At 38.7% G+C, this 16,964-nt stretch overlaps 1 protein-coding gene across 10 annotated transcripts in view; it reads left to right on the top strand.

Annotated features, from left to right (window-relative positions):
• The window catches only part of OSBPL8 (oxysterol binding protein like 8), a 95,472-nt gene that overhangs the window by 52,607 nt on the left and 25,901 nt on the right, over positions 1-16,964 (top strand). For 6 of the 10 annotated variants that reach the window (XM_075150247.1, XM_075150257.1, XM_075150273.1 and 3 more), the window contains 3 exons: positions 10,372-10,442; positions 15,091-15,171; positions 16,043-16,144. In XM_075150247.1, the coding sequence (XP_075006348.1) occupies positions 10,372-10,442; positions 15,091-15,171; positions 16,043-16,144 (254 nt within the window). Of the gene's footprint in view, positions 1-3,656; positions 3,900-10,353; positions 10,443-10,687; positions 10,771-15,090; positions 15,172-16,042; positions 16,145-16,964 lie in introns of those variants that run through there. The other 4 variants (XM_075150264.1, XM_075150321.1, XM_075150318.1 and 1 more) reach the window with 4 other exon arrangements.

Genomic DNA, 16,964 nt, shown 5'->3' with positions numbered 1-16,964 from the left:
TACCCCGAGATAGATGAACTAAGTATTTCAGTCATGTTTTTTTCTTCTTCCTACTGATTTCGGTATTACATAAAACAGAGAAACCAGGAGACTTTTTCTCCCTTTCAGTGGCATATTTAGTCTAGTGCCTACTTTCATGAAGTACTCAACTTTTGTTATGAGGAATCTTATTTTTTCGTAAGTGGCACACACCTGATGCATTTAGCCTAGAGCGCAGATACTTTCCTGTTTAAGCAGGCTTTTCAGCTATGTTTGACTTCTGCAGTTGGACTTGGCTGTAGTTCTATTTGTGAGTATTTTGAAACCATGTAAACTTCCAAGCTGTGTATGTTAGTGCGTTTTCTGAGTGTATCAATTATTAAGGCATTGGGAACTGATATCAAAAGGATGGAAGGCTTCCTGGGACGTTAGTCTAAGGTCACCTAATGAGTGATACTAATTCTGGTTTTATCAGTAGATTGGCCTATTCTGTCTGAATTTATTTTGGGGGAGAGGAGAAGAGGAAAAAGGATTTACTTTTTTTGTGTCTAATATGTGGTGGCTAATGAAGTGCACCTTTCCATTGTCATGTACAAAACATGCAAATAAAAGCACTTCCAACTACTTAAAAGTACCTCTGTGTCCTTTCAGGAATCAAATTTATCGCAAGGAATTAAAAGGGTTTCAGTGGGCGCTGAGCGTGTGGAGAGCAGAAACCGATTTAATATCTCAGGCTGATGCTCAAGAGTTACAACAAACTTTAGCCTAGAATCACACCATGGAGAAGAATGCTCATTTTCCTTCAATTCCTTTTGATCTAACAGCCTTTTGGTTGTGTGTCAGCTGTCTCTCCAGCAACGTATACTGCTTTGAAGGAGTTGAAGCAAATGAGCATGTGTATACAAGTATTAGGAGGCATAATAAATGACAAGCTGTTGAAAAGTTGGAGAACTAGTGAATTTTTACAGCCAAACCATGTAATTAACTGTTTTACCACTGCAGGTTTAAATGAAATATGAAGATGACTTGGTGGGGGGGAGGGAGATGAAGGAGGAAGCTTAAATTACATTTTTTCTTTTCCCCCTCTTTTGCGATGGTGAGACAGTCACATTTTGGCAAAAGGCACGGGCTCTGCCTCTCCTATACAGCTGTACTTCGTCAGAATACCCAGCTAACCGCTTCTTTGGTTGGGAGGTAGCTTCAGAGAGGGAAATGATGGAAATTCTTAATTTTGTCTACCCAAAGATTTCAATTTCACTTCTAAATGGAGAAAAGGGCATAGGAAGGAGAAAGAGGTTTTTAATCTGTTCTCATTTACAGTTTGGCTACATGAACAATGTTAAAGGACCTGAGAGGGCATGGAGAGAAATAAGGGAAGAACCTTCAGGACTACATTGTTTCCTGAAACCCCTGGGTGTCTAGCCCCTCCTCAGTAAACTGACCACGACCTGGCAGAGAAGCTGTTGCGCAGAACCCGGTGGGCCGGCAGAGTCGCGCTCAGCAGGGCTCCAGAACTGGCTGGCAGAGCGGCTGGAGGCAGATGCAGACAAAGCGTGGTGGGTGGCTGGTGGTGGAGCCTCCCGTTAGTCTGTGCCACCCTGCCGTTACCGTACAGGGCACGGCAGCGTCCTGATACCGGTGTCAGCAGAGCGTTCCGGGCAGGGCCATAGCCCTGACTCTGAAACACCAGATAACAGACCCATTAACTGGGCAAGGTAGGTCTGTAATGAGAGGATACAGTTCCTTCTGTGTGTAAGCAGAGTTTTTCTACTGCAGCTTTCTCTTGGTGTTAATTAGAAAAAATAAAATGCGTATTCTGCAGAGGTTTGGACCAAGGTAGTTTGCTCTGTTTTGTAGTTAAGAAGACAGATTTGGAGAAGTGATGTGGAGCTGTGGTTTTTTAGAACAAAAAAAGAAAAAAGTGGTGTTCTCCCTCCTTGCATTTCCTCCTCATTGCCCCACCATTCGACTCCTTAAGTTTCCCAGCTGCTCTTTCTGTTCCTTCCGGGACATCTGGACAAGGACTGCTTCAGCTGAGGGAAGTGTGAGACACAGTGGTGGATAAATGGAGACAGGCCTGAACACAAGACATGCTCATCCAGTTTCTCCCCCTCCCTGTGCCCAAGGGAATAGAGTTTTTGACCTCTTGTACAAAAGAATTGAAGGTTACGTATCATATATAATGGTTTCTATTGATGGCTTATATTTAGTTTTTTCAGTTACATCTTTTTTCCTTGGCATGTATTAGGACATTAGTCTGTTAAGAGGCGTGAAGAAATGCTAGTGATTCATATGATCCTGGAAGCTGCTATGTTTCGTTACCAGAAAAATTATTTTCAGTGTTTTCTGTATGTGTCTTAGTGTAAGTATCTATAGGTACTAATGCACGTACACTCTGCACAGTTAAAACCTTTTATAGGGGTTATAAAATACTTCAGTCTACTGTATTATCCTTGAGCTAATGTGAACTGAAATTACTGAGCTGCAAATAGTAAGTACAATTCTTTGCATAAGCAGCTGGAGTAAACAGTATTATTTGAGGATTAATCAAATTCACACCTCCATTGTTTAATTTGTGGGATGTGTTTCACAACCCACAAGAAGAGGAGACCTGTAATATGGAGTAAGGGAGAACACAAGTTCTTATTTTCAAGCCAATTCTTAGTGTCTTATTTTTCTGGTTTCCAGCAAACAGAGTAGGTTTCAAAACATATTTTGTCAGAAATAAGGTGTGATGGGGAAAATGGGATCAGCAGAGAAGCACCAGGCAGGAACGAAATTCCACATATGGAAGAGGGTGGCCATGCATGGTAGTTGTTAGGGCAAAGTAGCAGCTGGTCTAACGAGCAGTGCATGAAGGAGGTTAGGGAGAGTTTATTTGACTTCATTCTGGTAGCTATCAGCAAGAGCAGTTTGGATCAGCTGATTTCTAGTCTTGAAGCACAATTTACTGGAGGTTTTTTTTTTATGTTTAAAATTTAAGTTAGTTCATTTAAGTGTTTTATTCATTGCATAAAATATTTGGGGAATTAATAATAAAAAACCCTTTTTGTGGAGCTTATTTTGTGCAACTCTCCCAGGAGTCAGGCTGGTTTGTATATATAAAATGGCAGAGTCTTAGAGAAGAAAAAGCTATCACCTCACTTTTTAAATAAAAATAAGAAATGAAGATATAGAAGCCATGGGAATCAGCTGATGAAAACTAGCTAGGTAAGTGCCTAAACAGGAAAGTTAACATGGCTGCATAACGCAAAACATCGATCAGCTCCCTTTTCAGATTCCTGTAGTGTACCATGATATCAAATCGGGAAGGTGCATAGCTCACGAGTTGTGCTTTGTGCAATATAAATTTGGGACTTGAAAGACGAACAGGAAAAAGAACTGATTTAATGAATCTGTAAGACCTAAATAATCACCATTTTTGTGTGCTTAGAAAGCAGAGATGAGTAAGACCAAAACTGAGATGAGTAAGACCAAAAAATGAGATGCGTTATATTTGTGGAAAAGAGGAGCTGAAGCAAAGCCATTCTGCTTTAAGCGTCCTAATGGGTTTAACGAGAAGAGTATAGTGTTGCTTGGCTTGCTGCTGATTTGGCAGCTTCTGTCTCTTCACTGCATTTTTCACGTGTGCCCTTCGTTTGTTTCTTTTTTTTTTCCTTTTGTATCTTACTCATCAGAATGTGAGGTAAAAGGCTGTTACTGCAACACTCTTGTTCCAACCAGCTAATGCTAACCAGCTTTCACAGAGAACATAATCCTTACACAAACACCTTAACTCATGAAGGAAGAGGGTCCAGTGCGACGTAGGTTTTCTTCATGTGCTGGGATTTCATCTGTGTTTTCTCCAAGAGCTGATGGCCGAAAGCTTGTCCGGAATGCTTCATTTGGAGGATATAATGAACTCTCTCCTGCTTTACCAGGTTTGTTTTGGTCTTCCATTTCTTAAAATGTACAGAAGAGAATATAATTTCAACCTCAAATTCTTCAGCTGGAATGAAAGTAATGTACTGAGATGGTAGAAATCAGAAAGAATATTGCTTGTGTGCATTTAGATAACAGCTCTTTTTAGTGGCAAGATTTGCAGATAGGCAAGCGAGTAAGTTAGCTTGCATCACAGCAAATCTCTCTTTCAAAGGCATTTATATATTTGGTACTGACTGGAATATTTGTTTTGGTGGCTTGGGGTTTTATGACTGAAGTTCTGTGATGTGGTTTATGAATGCCTTTCTCCCTTGTACTTTCTGCCCCCCCCCCCCCCCCCAATGGACTTGCTTTAAAATAGTGAGGTACAGCAGAAGGTTTTGTTTTGGCCGTAACTACTGAAGAATCTGCGTGCTTGTCATCCGTGGTTTGATATCAAATGACAAGATAGAATGACTTAAGGCTTAAAGGCATAGCCTTGCTAAACTCTGTAGTGCAAGATTTTAAAGACATTTAACAGCAGAAAGGGTTTGAATCTCCTTTTGCTCCGATTTGTTGTCTCCTGAAAATCAGTACTGGAATATTGAAATGAATTTCTAGAGTTTCATTGTCCATAATTTGCCCTTCTGATATAGGTGCGTGAATTTCAACAGTTTACTTCAGGAAACTTCGATGCTTGAAAATGTGTTACAAGGTCACCTCTTCCTGAAAGGGGACATTGTAGAAATTATACATTCTTATCAGAATTACTCTGTATGTGTGATTTATCTTGTGCATGCGCACATACACACTTTGATGCATAGTGCCTCGGGGCCAGAATGCTGGGTGGGGGAGTGGGAAAATAAAATAGTTTTCACTTTTTATTGTATGCCTTCTGCAGAATGGCTCACGGAATTTGTAAGCCCTGTCCCTGAAGCCATGGAAAAGAATTGGGGTGCAGAGCACAGGGCGGGGTGCAGGGTGGCGATAACGGAGCTCTCTGCATCGCTGGCCGGTGCTGGCTTGCAGGATCACTGGAGCAGCATGTTCAGCCGCAGGCAGGTGGGGCAGTTGCTTGGGACACCGCGTTGTATTAAACTTTATGTTTTACCCTATAACATTTGCTTTCACTCTGTTTCAGGAAATGATTAGCCTTCTACCAAGAATATAACACTGAGTTTTATTCAAGCTGCTCAGGAAATAAAGATCTCAAAGCTTGAAAGCGTGCAGTTGGCACTAGACAGATCCTCCATACCTTTAAAATAAATCTGTGTAGTCTGGTAATTACTGAAACAAAAAGGGATTCGTTTCCTATTTGCTTCCTTCCTGTATAGAATTCTGCCTTAAAGCTGATCGCTGTCCATAAGTGGACAATGAATGACTTCTTAAAATGCAGAACAAATGGAAAACAGTTTTTGATGAGAAAAATCAAGTGTAAACATATAATTAAAAAATGTTTTATCTTTTGGAATCTTCCATATATCTGAAGAATTTAAACAATATTAATATTAAGGTATATTAAGGTGTACTCTTTCGGTTTGGTTTAAGCAAGGAGTAGTTATTGCCTATCTAAAAGATACTCATGTATAGTTACAGTGAGGACAATCTTTGGTTATTATTGTTTATTTTATATGATGTTGTTAAAAAAAAAATACCATGACCATGAGAAAATACATAAAAGGACTTTACTTGCTTTTTTGATTACTTCAGTTTCAAAATCCATGGAGGAATCTGAATTAGTTAATACAGGATTTTATTCTTAAAACTGGTTGTCGGCAAGCTTTTGAAAATCAGTCAGTTAAAAAGACTTTGTCTCCTGTGTTCAATTCTTTAAAAAGATTTTTCGTTTTTTTCTGCTGTGTTTATTATATAACACCAGTATTGATATCTCCCACTAAATATAGCTCATAGTTCTTCCAGAAGCATATAGTTTTTCAGCTCAATTATTCTTTCTTCACAACTGCACATGCACACCAGTAATCAGATCAGGCTGTTCCTCGCTTTTCATTTGGAAGTCAGTAATATTGTTGCTTGGCTTGCTATTTGTGATCTTTTCATGCATTGCATTGCTCTTTCACTGGTTCTTCTGTTTGTTGGAAAAAAGCCTCCAGTGGATTGTAATTCTTTTTGGATAAAATAGATCTGACATTAAAAAGTAACATGTGTTTTCTGATGTATTTTTCTCAGGTATCCTAATTGCAGATGCTATTTGTTGAGAGGTACAAAACCAGTATTTGAGATGCAGGAGATGTTATGTGGTTGGTTTTGGTTTTTCCCTTCCCTCAGGACTGATTGAAGAGACAGATTGCGGGTGCGACTTTAAAGAATGATACCTGTGTTATGCTTAAAAATTGAAATCTCTTAACTAAACAGTTTTGTTTTAAAATGTACCCTACCATAAACTTTATCCTAAAGGTTCTTTAACACTAGTCTTACAATGTATGTACTCCTCATTTTTTGTCAAAGGCGATGTTTTGGAGTATTTTTTTCTTTTGGTATTGACTGCGTATTCCACCTCAGTCTCTAAAGAAGCGCTGTTTGATTTTGTTTCGTTGACATCTTGCGTGTATAGAGTTCTGGTTGTTCCAGTTGCATGCAGTTGTCAGGCTCTTGCATCTGTCTAAAAGCTCATCATGAGTTTTCACATAGATTTCTGCCTGCAGGTTTTGGAAGGACTTGCCAAGTGCTCGCAGTAGGAACGTTCTAATGGACAGTTTCCCTTGGCTTCTAAGGTCGTACCATGAACTGTGGCTGACGGCACTGGGGTTGGGATCAGCTTTCAGAGCCTATGGGGCCTGTGATGTTAAGACAAGGAAGGTCACACTGGGAGAAAGTCTGTTAAGACATAGCGTTGCTCTGAACACAATTCCTGATGTCCAGAACTGCTTTAGAAGCTACAGTAGTGGAGCTTGTGTTTAAAATACCAATAATTTTTTTTAAATCTGCAAGTGTCTTAAATAATAGTGGGAGCTCAATCTGCAGCTCTGAAGGTTGATTCAAACAGTACTGGCTCGCTGTCTCCTAACTCTGAAGATTGCTTTCAGGGTTTTAGGTAGAAAATAATACACAAATTCAAGAGATATAATAGAGAGGAGGTTACAGAAAGGGACTGCATCTTCAACATCTGAATTTTCTACATTGTGAAATGTGAGCTCAGGTTATCTTGTTTAAAGAGTTCCTGATTGAATTACAGGATGGGAAACAGCAAGTAAGCTAAAATATTAAACTCAAAACCACTGCTGATGAACACTGAAAAACTTGAAACACATTCTCTTTATTAGACCCTGCCTCTCATACCCTGGCAGTCTCTGCTCCAGACACTGATTCAAGGACTTTTTGTGGTGCAATTTTCTGTACCTCTGGGGTGAACAAAACTACAAAAAGCAATAACACAAAGCATCATTCAGAGGCGCAGCTTTCTTGGCTTTGCTGTTGTCTTTGTCAGAAATCCATAGAGAAATTTGTTCTTCATAACTGGTAGCAGGAAGGGAGAAAACAGTATTTCTTATTGTTGATTCTGTGAATATAATTGTTCTGTTGTTGTTTCCTTGACCAAGTATTTCCAGGGCAAAGTGTATATCGTCCTCAGCTTGGGCCCATATATAGCTTTTTGTGATGTTTCAGTACAAATTTCCCTGCAGGTATTAGTATCAAACTGTTGTTGTCAGAAGAAGTAAGACTGCTTTTGGTATTGAGGTGTCTCCATCTTAATAGAGGCTTCCTGGAAAACACGTCCTTACAGTGGATGAGGCCGTGTCTGGATCAGCACCTGAATTATGATTTTTTTTTTTTTTAACATATGTTTTAGCTGATGGGGAGAAAAGCCTTCTGTCTGTATTCTGAGTGAGCTTATCCCTTTTACAGGGAGGGAGGTTACAAGTTGGATGGTGTGGGATGTGAAGCTGACTGGTTGGGTTTCCTCACAGACCAAGACGGAGCAGTGCAAGGTGTTCCGGGATCTGCAGCACCCGGACTTGGGTTCGCTAGCAAACCCCTCAGACAGCCCTTTGCTGTGCGTGTGAGTAAGGAAGGGAACACTGAGTCTGGTGGCGTGTTTATAAATGAGCAAGCACGCACACCTCTTGGCCTCGAGATACTGGAAGCAAGGAGGTGAAGTTCAGGGAAACGTGACTGAGCTTTGGTCTTCGGGTCTGATTCTCTGGGACACAGTACTTCATTCTGTTTTCATTGGTGATGCCAATGGAAAGCTTGTTTGTGAAAATAAAAACATATGTATGTTAGATAAGGATGTGTAAAGCCCTTAAAGCTGCTGTGCTTTAGAAAGCAAGCTGTGAATTATAGCTTCTCTTCTGTAAGAACAATCCTGACTTAGCACTTCCTCGTTGATTCCCATCACTAAGTCTTCTGTATGTGCCTATACATAAATAAGTAAAAACTGGAAAGCCATTAGAAAATGCCTGCATTACATTTTCAGTGGAACTTGGTTACTAATGAGGGATTTCTTTTGGGTGTGGGGGTGAGGAGAAAACCTCATTGCTGTGGTTCTGGTGTGTGTTTGACTGCCTAAGACTGGCACCAAATCTAGTAACTTCTCAGTGAACTAAGGCAGGTCTGTCCTCGAAGGCTTGAAGCAACCTTTGTTTTGTTTCAGCACCTGATGACTGGTGCTATAGAAAATGTGCTTTGTATTTGGTGTTATACAGGCAATGTGGCTTCTTGCCTCTGGATTGTGACATGCCTTTTTGAGGTTTTTCTGGATTCCTGAGTACTACAAATCATCTGTCTGTCTAGGTACTTCTTCCTTGTGGTCAAGTAGTCTTCTGCATTATAGGTTTTCATTAGCTGAACAAACCCATCACAGATGTGTTGGAAGAATTTCAAAAGGGTGGGTTTAATGAACTGTGCACAGAGGGGCTTCTGTGAAAACATGTTAAGGTTTTTTTCTGTAAAGGCATGTAAGGTATTCTTTGTGTAAACATGAAATGAAATATCATTGTATTGCAGTATGTCATTTTTAAAAATCTGGTCTTAAAAAAGAATCTCTGCAAAAGGTAATAAATACAAACAGAAAAACCCAAAAGACTGATTAGCAGACCAAAACTGAAAGGAATCTCAGATTTCTCATGTAACCTGAAGACCAACTTAATACCTCTATAACTTAGTGAAACTTCTCAAGATGTGTATTTGTGATAGATGAATCAGTCCTGTCTTAGAGTTTCTGGGCATTCTAAGTTGTGGAAGGGTGAAGATACTAATTGAAAAAAAAAAAAAATCCTGCACTTAACAAACTACTCAAGACTGCTACAGAGAGTTAATAAAAATTCTTTTAAAGCTCATGAAGTCTCCCTACACATACACACAGTCCCCTGAAGAACGTGAAATCAAACTGTTTCTCTGATAAATCTTCTCATTTTAGAAATCTAAGCACCAATTTCTATTTTAAAGTCCGGAACGTTCAAAGGGGAGCTCAGAAGAGCTTCTGGTGTCTGTTTATGCAATTTATCTGCTGAGCTGGTGCCCTCTGGTGGGCCAGAGCTCGAGGGTACCGCTGTCAGAGCCACGCAAGGCCTTCCAGCTGCCTCGATTATTCCTGAAATTCATGTATGACTTCATATTTATCTGCCTTCTATCCAGAGGGCATGAGAATGATGGCATTTTTACTTACTCAGATAAATGCATCGCGCAATTTGTTTTATTCCTGTTTATAAAAGCTTTATGCTACCACAAACCTCTTCAAAGGAAATGGATCACTGAGATGTTCTGTCTCATAACCAGAGTAGATTATTTTTCCTTAAGAGGATGCTAGGTTCTCAATATATGTTCTGTGCATGTAGCAGCTGCGCAGCAGCACTAATGCCAGTTGTGACCCCCCCCTTTCCATTGTCACACGTATACTGGCTACAGCCATGTCTCACTTTGCTTTTTGGATACTGGGAAAGTGTGGGGCTTGTACTGTGAGTCACTCCCAGAAGATAAATGTGGGATTTCGACGACTATTTTAATATAAAGCCTTGTAGTTACGCTTATGCAGTCTCAAGTTGAAAGTATAAATTCAGGGCTAATGTAAGCAACCTTTTTCATTTCCTTGCAAAAAACTGACTGGTGATCTTAATCAGTGTTTTAGATTTGCCTTCATGTAGGTGGTGTTTAATAATTATTTCTAGCTGCAGAAATGAACAAACCGAAAAAGGCTTTATTTAGTGTTCTGCTCTGTGCATGCATGCGTGCAGATAGGGGAGAATGAGAAGATAAAAGGGCAAAAGTTTGCACACCATATTTACGATTTGTCAGGTTATTGGATGGGGTGCAGCACCATCCAAGTACAGGGGACCGTTCTCACCTCTTAGTGGGTATTAAATTAGTTGCTATTGTAGTAGCTGGTATGTTTTTAAGTGATTTGATGTTGTTTAAAAATCCAATTTGCTTGCACTTTTTTATGCTAAACACAATTTGCAGATTTATTTCAAAGGCTATCTCATATAAAATGTTACGTCTTCAAATCATTTGCAACAGTGCTGTGTTTTCTTTAAGGTTTTGACAAAGGGAAGGACGATGTGTCACAAAGCAAAGAGGATACAGCACATTCTATGTCAAAAAGCAAGGTAAGGAAAGCAGCCTTCTAATCTGGCTTAAAAATGTCAGTGTGCAAAGAAGTTGAGTGCATTTTTAATTAAATGCAAATGTTTTTAACTTTCATTGTAGATAATCTTAAAGATTACTCTTCAAATTTAGCAATAGACAAAGATTAAAGGGAATTTCTTAATATAATTCTCAAGATGACATCACATGAAAATCTACGGTTCAAATTAGTGAAAATGAAATGTGGAATCTTCTCACTGTCATCCAGGGGTGGGATGTTGCCTCGCCAAATGTAACGATGGATGGAGGCCAAGTCTTGCTATGGAACAGAATTTAAAATCCTTTTAAGCTGTAAGTGCAGATGCTGCTTACTGAGCTGTCGCAAACCTTGGCGTAAGAATGTTAAGTAAACTGTCATTGGAAAAGGTTTAGTTTAATGGCTTAAATTGCCAGAGTAAAACATAGTTAAGTGGAATCTGTTGTCCTGTCTGTTGCAAAGGCTTTTGTACCTCAGAATTCAAATATAAAGGCCCGTTTTGTTGAGGCAATGAGAGTGCAAAGGAAAGCATGCTCAGTAGAACATTAAACTAGATATAATTGCTATGCTTTCTGGTAGTCTGGGTAATAGAAATGGAAAAGGCAGGAGCCAGGCAAATTCATAGTCTTCATTGTGTAGTCCCAAGATAGAGAAGGCTTACTGAGATGCAGTGAAAACTGAGAATGTCCAAAGTAGAGCTGGGAGATGGACACTGCAGTCACCAAAACCATAGCATCTTGGGGTGGCTAAACTTTAAAAAAGAAGAAAACATGAACTACCTGAGCAACCAAAAAGACTCTTTTTATGTAGTGATTCCAGGTCTTTTCCCTCCAGCGCTGTATTTTGTTCTGATCGCAGTTATTTGCATGAATAGTTCACAATAGCATTTATTCAGAATAAAATGTTATTTTCTGATGGTATGGAAATAGTATGCACATGACGAGAGATTTGTGTAAAAAGTCATTGTAGTAGTGTAGAGAAAAATCTACCATAGCTATCTTTTCCTTTCCCAAATCCTTTTAAATTTGTAGGTTGCAGTTATAGAAGCTGTCAGTTTTAGGACATCATGTAGGTTACTCTGATGATACCTTCTTTATTTGTTGGCCTATTGTAACTCTTAAAGTGCATGAACATTTTGGTCAGCAAAAGTGCCTGGCTTGTCAATGCACTAAATTTTTATCTAGGGATTTTTATGTATTAAGAATGTGGAATGCGAGAAAAAAAAATTTTAGTTGGGTGTCTCATAAAATGGCTGTCTCTTTCTGTTCAAGAAATTAAAGATTAAAGAGAAGAAGGAAAGACTGCGTTTTGCAGGAGGGAGAGGTTGTGTGTGGTTCGATCACTGAATGGAGTAGCTAAGTTCACTTGTTTTTCTTATTTAGGCATCACTACAGGATAGAGTTTAAAGGTTTTAAATTACCCAGCTGTGTGGTTTTCTATTTTCTGCTAGGATGTCCACTATTTTTTACAGCAGCAAATGTGGTAACAGACACTAACAGATTGTCAGGGCGCAGCAGGCGTGGGCTGCTCTGTAAGGGAAGGCAAGGAGCTGAGCTTGAACACAGCTAGCTCCCAGGGGACGCGGGGGAGATGCCTGCTTCTCGCCGCTTTCACGGGCAGCTCTATCCAAGGGGTCTGCCGCAAGGTTACCACGGCAGTCTGTCAGAGCCACCCCCCTAGGAGACAGAGGGATTGCACTCGAGGTCTTGACACGAATTTTTCTGTGATATTTCATGAGTCAGAGCTTTAAAGAGAAACGTTAAAGAGAGATCGAAGGAAATCAAAGCGACTTAGAGGTTATAGTAGCGTTTCCCTGCTTACATGGTGTCATCAGAATTGCACTGGCGTGAGCAGGTTAGTTTCTGCAGCTGATGCTGCAGTCCTCTGTGTAGATAAGCATTTCAAGCTGTTGGTGTCTTACATCTGACTTGGAATCACAAACCTTTGCATCTTTCAGCTTTACTGCATCCTAGAGCCTCCCTTGTCAGGGAGATCAAGAAAGTGTGCTTCACCATCCAGCTTGCTTCTGATCAAAATATTTATGTTGGTCCAGAACCTCTAAATCATTTTTTACTTGGAAATTGAGTTAATACTGTCTCTTTTAACATGGATTTATTTCAGACTCTGTTAATCATTTATCTTTGACTATCCAATTTGTTTTTTCTCTTCCTTATATTTATTTTTCGTGGTTCTTATCTTTCTAGGATCTTAAGTCTTTGTTTGCTTTGCTGTCACTTTTGTTTGTGTCTTTCTACTTTAAAGATGAGACCAATATTCCTATTTCTAATACATACTTTTCTTCATCTGCATTTTTGCAATTACTGCATGTGGGGCTTGTTAAGACTAGTGGTTCCTTTATAACCCAAAAATAAACTTCAGGCTAACAGAAGATGGTAACTGTCTGTCACAGCTGTGGAGGTGAAGTAGCAAGCCCTTCTTTTTAAGTAAGGATAGAAAAGCAGTGATGAGACGTGCCGAGAATCTGGTACTGAATGTACCTCACTGGGAGTTGCAGTAGGTTTTCTTAGAAAGTGTTTTCTTCTTTTAAATTTTGATCCCATCCACTTTGTGTGGATGTAACACTGAGAAAGTTACTAGCTTAAAAATATACAAATCACTGACCTGTCTCATAATCCGTTGGACAGGTAAATATGAGCATTTACTCATTGTTATATTACTGAGCTTTAAAACTGAGATACTGAGAAAATGAGTTTTTGTAAGCTGTGATACTTACTGGTTTGGGGCTTTTATATGCATGACCTTTAGATTGCATTACCTTTCTGTTAGTGAGCAACTAGAATATTTATGAATGTTTTACTTAAGTTGCTCCATTATAGCTTGCATAAAGAGTTTATTACCTCTTCTTATGTGACAGTGATAAGCATTTTTCCCTCTTCTGTTACTACATTTAAAGTACTGTATTTCCTTTAACTTCTAGACAGAGGAATTAAATTTCAGGTTGTATGCTTGTCTTAAAGCTAAATTTTGAGCGTTAAGAACATATCTTTAATACAAAATTAAGACGTTTCCTTTATTTTTCCAAGATGTTTATGGAAGTTAGAGAACATTTACTTATCATTGAAATTATTTTGAAATAAAATTACTTTTTGACAGTTATTGCACATATCTTTTTGACACTAGCTATCTAAGTAGATTCCTGTAAAGTCTTAGTTCTGAATTAAAGGCATCAAAGTAGGATCAAAGTTAAATTGCTTTGTTCCACTTGTAAATCTTTAATTTTTATTTCTTTGGTTTAAGCAACTTGTATGCTAAGAAAAAGAGTGCTCAAGTGCACTGTTTTTATTATTGTAGTAAGTTTTCTCAAAACTTGCTTTTTTTTTTTGACTGTCATTTTATAGTATTCCAAAATAGAAATTTGGTGAATAAACTTTGCATTGCAGTCTGAGATTTGAAATGACTAGTCAGAAATGTTGAACAGCTTGAGAAGCAATTCTCATAAACTGTCCTTGAATTTACACAGTTTAGAAGGTTACATTGATTTTTCTTTTTCCTCTTTTTTTTTTTTTTTTGTTGATTAGACAGGAATTTTGGGTCCATCAGGCTGGTATTTCAGTGCACAAAGAAATGCAACTCTTTGTAATTTATCTGAAGTTTTATATAGTGGATACCTACTCAATGTTCTCTGACTTGCAGTAGGAATGATATGATAACTCTGTGATAGACTCCTCGTTTGTTTGGGGGTTTTTTGTTGTTTGTTTGGGGTTTTTTTGTTTTGTTTTTTTAAAAGCTCTGTGTCCCAGGATGAATCTTTGGTGGCTCTAGTTCCCTTTCAGCTTGCAGGCAACAGATGCCAAGGAATAAACTTTGTACCGTACAAGATGTGGGGAGAGGCGGGAGGGAGAAATCATGTGGTGCTGAGGCAGCATATTGTCCTGCCATCAACAAGGACTTGGGTTTCATGAACAAACCTGAGTCTCGTTCCCCTCTCTATCGCCACTGTGAGCTTCTCGAAGATGACTTGCAAAAAGTAATCAGAGCGTGGGATTAGGGAGGAAGGAGCAGAACGAGTGCCATTGGTGGTCAGTTGTACCCTGATAATTCATAGGGCACTGAATCCTAGATTGAAGAGGCTGTGTTTTCCTTCATGGGTCACGGGGTAAGTGCCTCTATAGCAATCCATTCAGAGGAACTGTCAAGTTATGAAGGAAGATGTTGGGATTTGTATGTCATGGGAACATGGGAATGGCTCCTGTGTTTAAACACTGGGATTCTCCTAAATCCTTCTCTCTCTGCTAAAATAATGCCTAACTAGTCAAGACTGCGACATACCAAGTAACAGGCTACACGGGCTAAATATTTACTGTATATATAGTTCAGTTTCTTCTGGAGGAATCTCAAACTTCTTTCCCATAAAACCCTTACGAAAAAAGACTCCATAAATATGTGATGAACAGCTCATGTTACAAGTTGTGTTTGTTGGGGTTTCTAGGGGTTTTTGTTTTTCTTTTTTTTTTTTTTTTTTTTAAGTGGGAGAAACAGTAGAGAAGTGAGTGGGAATGGGAACCTTACAAACGTAACTGTGCACTTCAAACACTTTCTAAAGTGCCTGCAACAGTAATATATCCTTGTATCTATCATTGTCATGTATTTATTATGCGTTTTGTGAATTTCAGTCTGAATCCAAGCTTTTCAATGGCTCTGAGAAGGACATCTCTCTATCTTCAAGCAAACTTACAAAAAAAGAATCTCTCAAGGTGAATTAATTTCCAAGTAACTACTCATGGACTATAAGTGCATTCACATAGTTTTACTGTATTCTCTAACGAGAAGACAAAAGTGCCAAGTAGTGATAAGACCTGTGGAATATTTAAGTATTGTGAGAAGTTGTGGTATTGATTCTCTTCAAATCTTATTGTACTGTTACTTAAGTATGGCTTCTATAATGCAGTCTTTAAGATGGCACAAGATTATAGGATAACTCAGAAGATTATAGGATAATTCAGGTTGGCAGGGACCTCAGGACATCTACATGCAATGAAATGAGGAATTGAATTGTCAAAGTTAAATTTGCATGCAGTATCTGTGGTTTTTCTACTGCCTTCTTTCCACTATGTTGCAACAAGACCAAACTGCACTGTTTGGCAGATACCGTGTCAGGAGAAACATAAAATCATTTGCCTCTAAAAGAGGGAGATACAGTGCTGCAAATTTCTACTGGGGAGGGAAAGTAATTGGTGTGTAAAGACTACTGATCAGATAATGTATCTGTCAGTCTGAATCTAGCCCAAATTTGGTTTTGTACAGGAAAGGAAGGGGGGGAGGGTGTTTGTTTGTTTGTTTGTTTTTCCCCCTGTGATTCTAACAGGAGTTCCAAAGTCCTCAGTCTTAAAAGCAAATTGCAGAAGAATCTGAAATTGGTTACGTCATAGTGGCTTTTGAAACAGAGCATGAAATAACTGTTCACATCTTGAAGTCAAATACTGTGTTTTAAAGCTACTTCTCTGTATCTGTGTTGTAAAGTGATTTAGCAGGTTTTTCCTCAGCTTGTATTGATAGATGTCTTTTTGTGCTCTGATTACTGGCTTATGGCTGTGGCATTGTAAATATTTTTATTATTATTTACAGGTTCAAAAGAAAAATTACAGAGAAGAAAAGAAGAGAGCTACAAAAGAATTACTTAGCACTATCACAGACCCATCAGTTATTGTTATGGCTGACTGGTTGAAGGTCAGAATCCAACTGTGAATCCTGCGTTGAAGATGTAGCAGCTGCTTGCTGCTTTCTGGCCAGAATAGACAAGGCTCAATCTTTTACTCGCTGTTAATGTTTTTCTACAAGCACAGCACCACTAATTGCATCCCAGGGTCTCTGTGCTCAAATCCTAGGGGAATAATAGAGGAACCTAGCTACCACTTATTGCAGTCACCATAGTCACATGCATCTTGTGTGTATAGCCATTAACTTCAGATGAGTTGGCTTTACGAATCTTATTTTGTCCTTTTTATTTTACACTTTGAATTGAAGCTCTGTTGTGTCCATAACAGTAGTGAAAATGGCTCAGTCATATTAGATATTTGAATACAGATTTCTTTGAGTATTTCTGGTAATTTTCCTTGCCTCTCTTAAGAACTAACTGTCCTCTAATACTGGTAGGAAAGGTGAGGAATTAATTTCTCAAAGATAGCATACAGTGTCATCAACAGTAGTGCAGTTTATATACTTGTATATAATTCCTTAAATTTGTAAATATATTTCTTGGATATTGTACAAGAAAAAAGATCTGCTATCCATTTTTATAGTTAGCTCTAAACAGTAGCTTGTTTGGAAAAAGTTTCCAGTTTTTGCATAAATCAATGTAAACAGGCTAAAACATTGCTCAGAGGTCAAGTTGGCATTCAGTCCTACAGACACAGAAGTAATTAAAATCCAGAGTCGACAGAATTGATGCAAGCAGTCTAATCAGATGTGCAAATTCAGGGACTTGAAAGGATCTTATATTTCACATATGGGTTGAAGCTAACAGCTGTTATAAGAGGTTTTATCTAAA

This window comes from Calonectris borealis, chromosome 1 (assembly GCF_964195595.1).
Source record: "Calonectris borealis chromosome 1, bCalBor7.hap1.2, whole genome shotgun sequence".
NCBI classification, from domain to species: domain Eukaryota; kingdom Metazoa; phylum Chordata; class Aves; order Procellariiformes; family Procellariidae; genus Calonectris; species Calonectris borealis.
The sequence above is the reverse complement of the archived record's forward strand: the minus strand, read 5'-3'. Positions and strand labels throughout refer to the sequence as shown.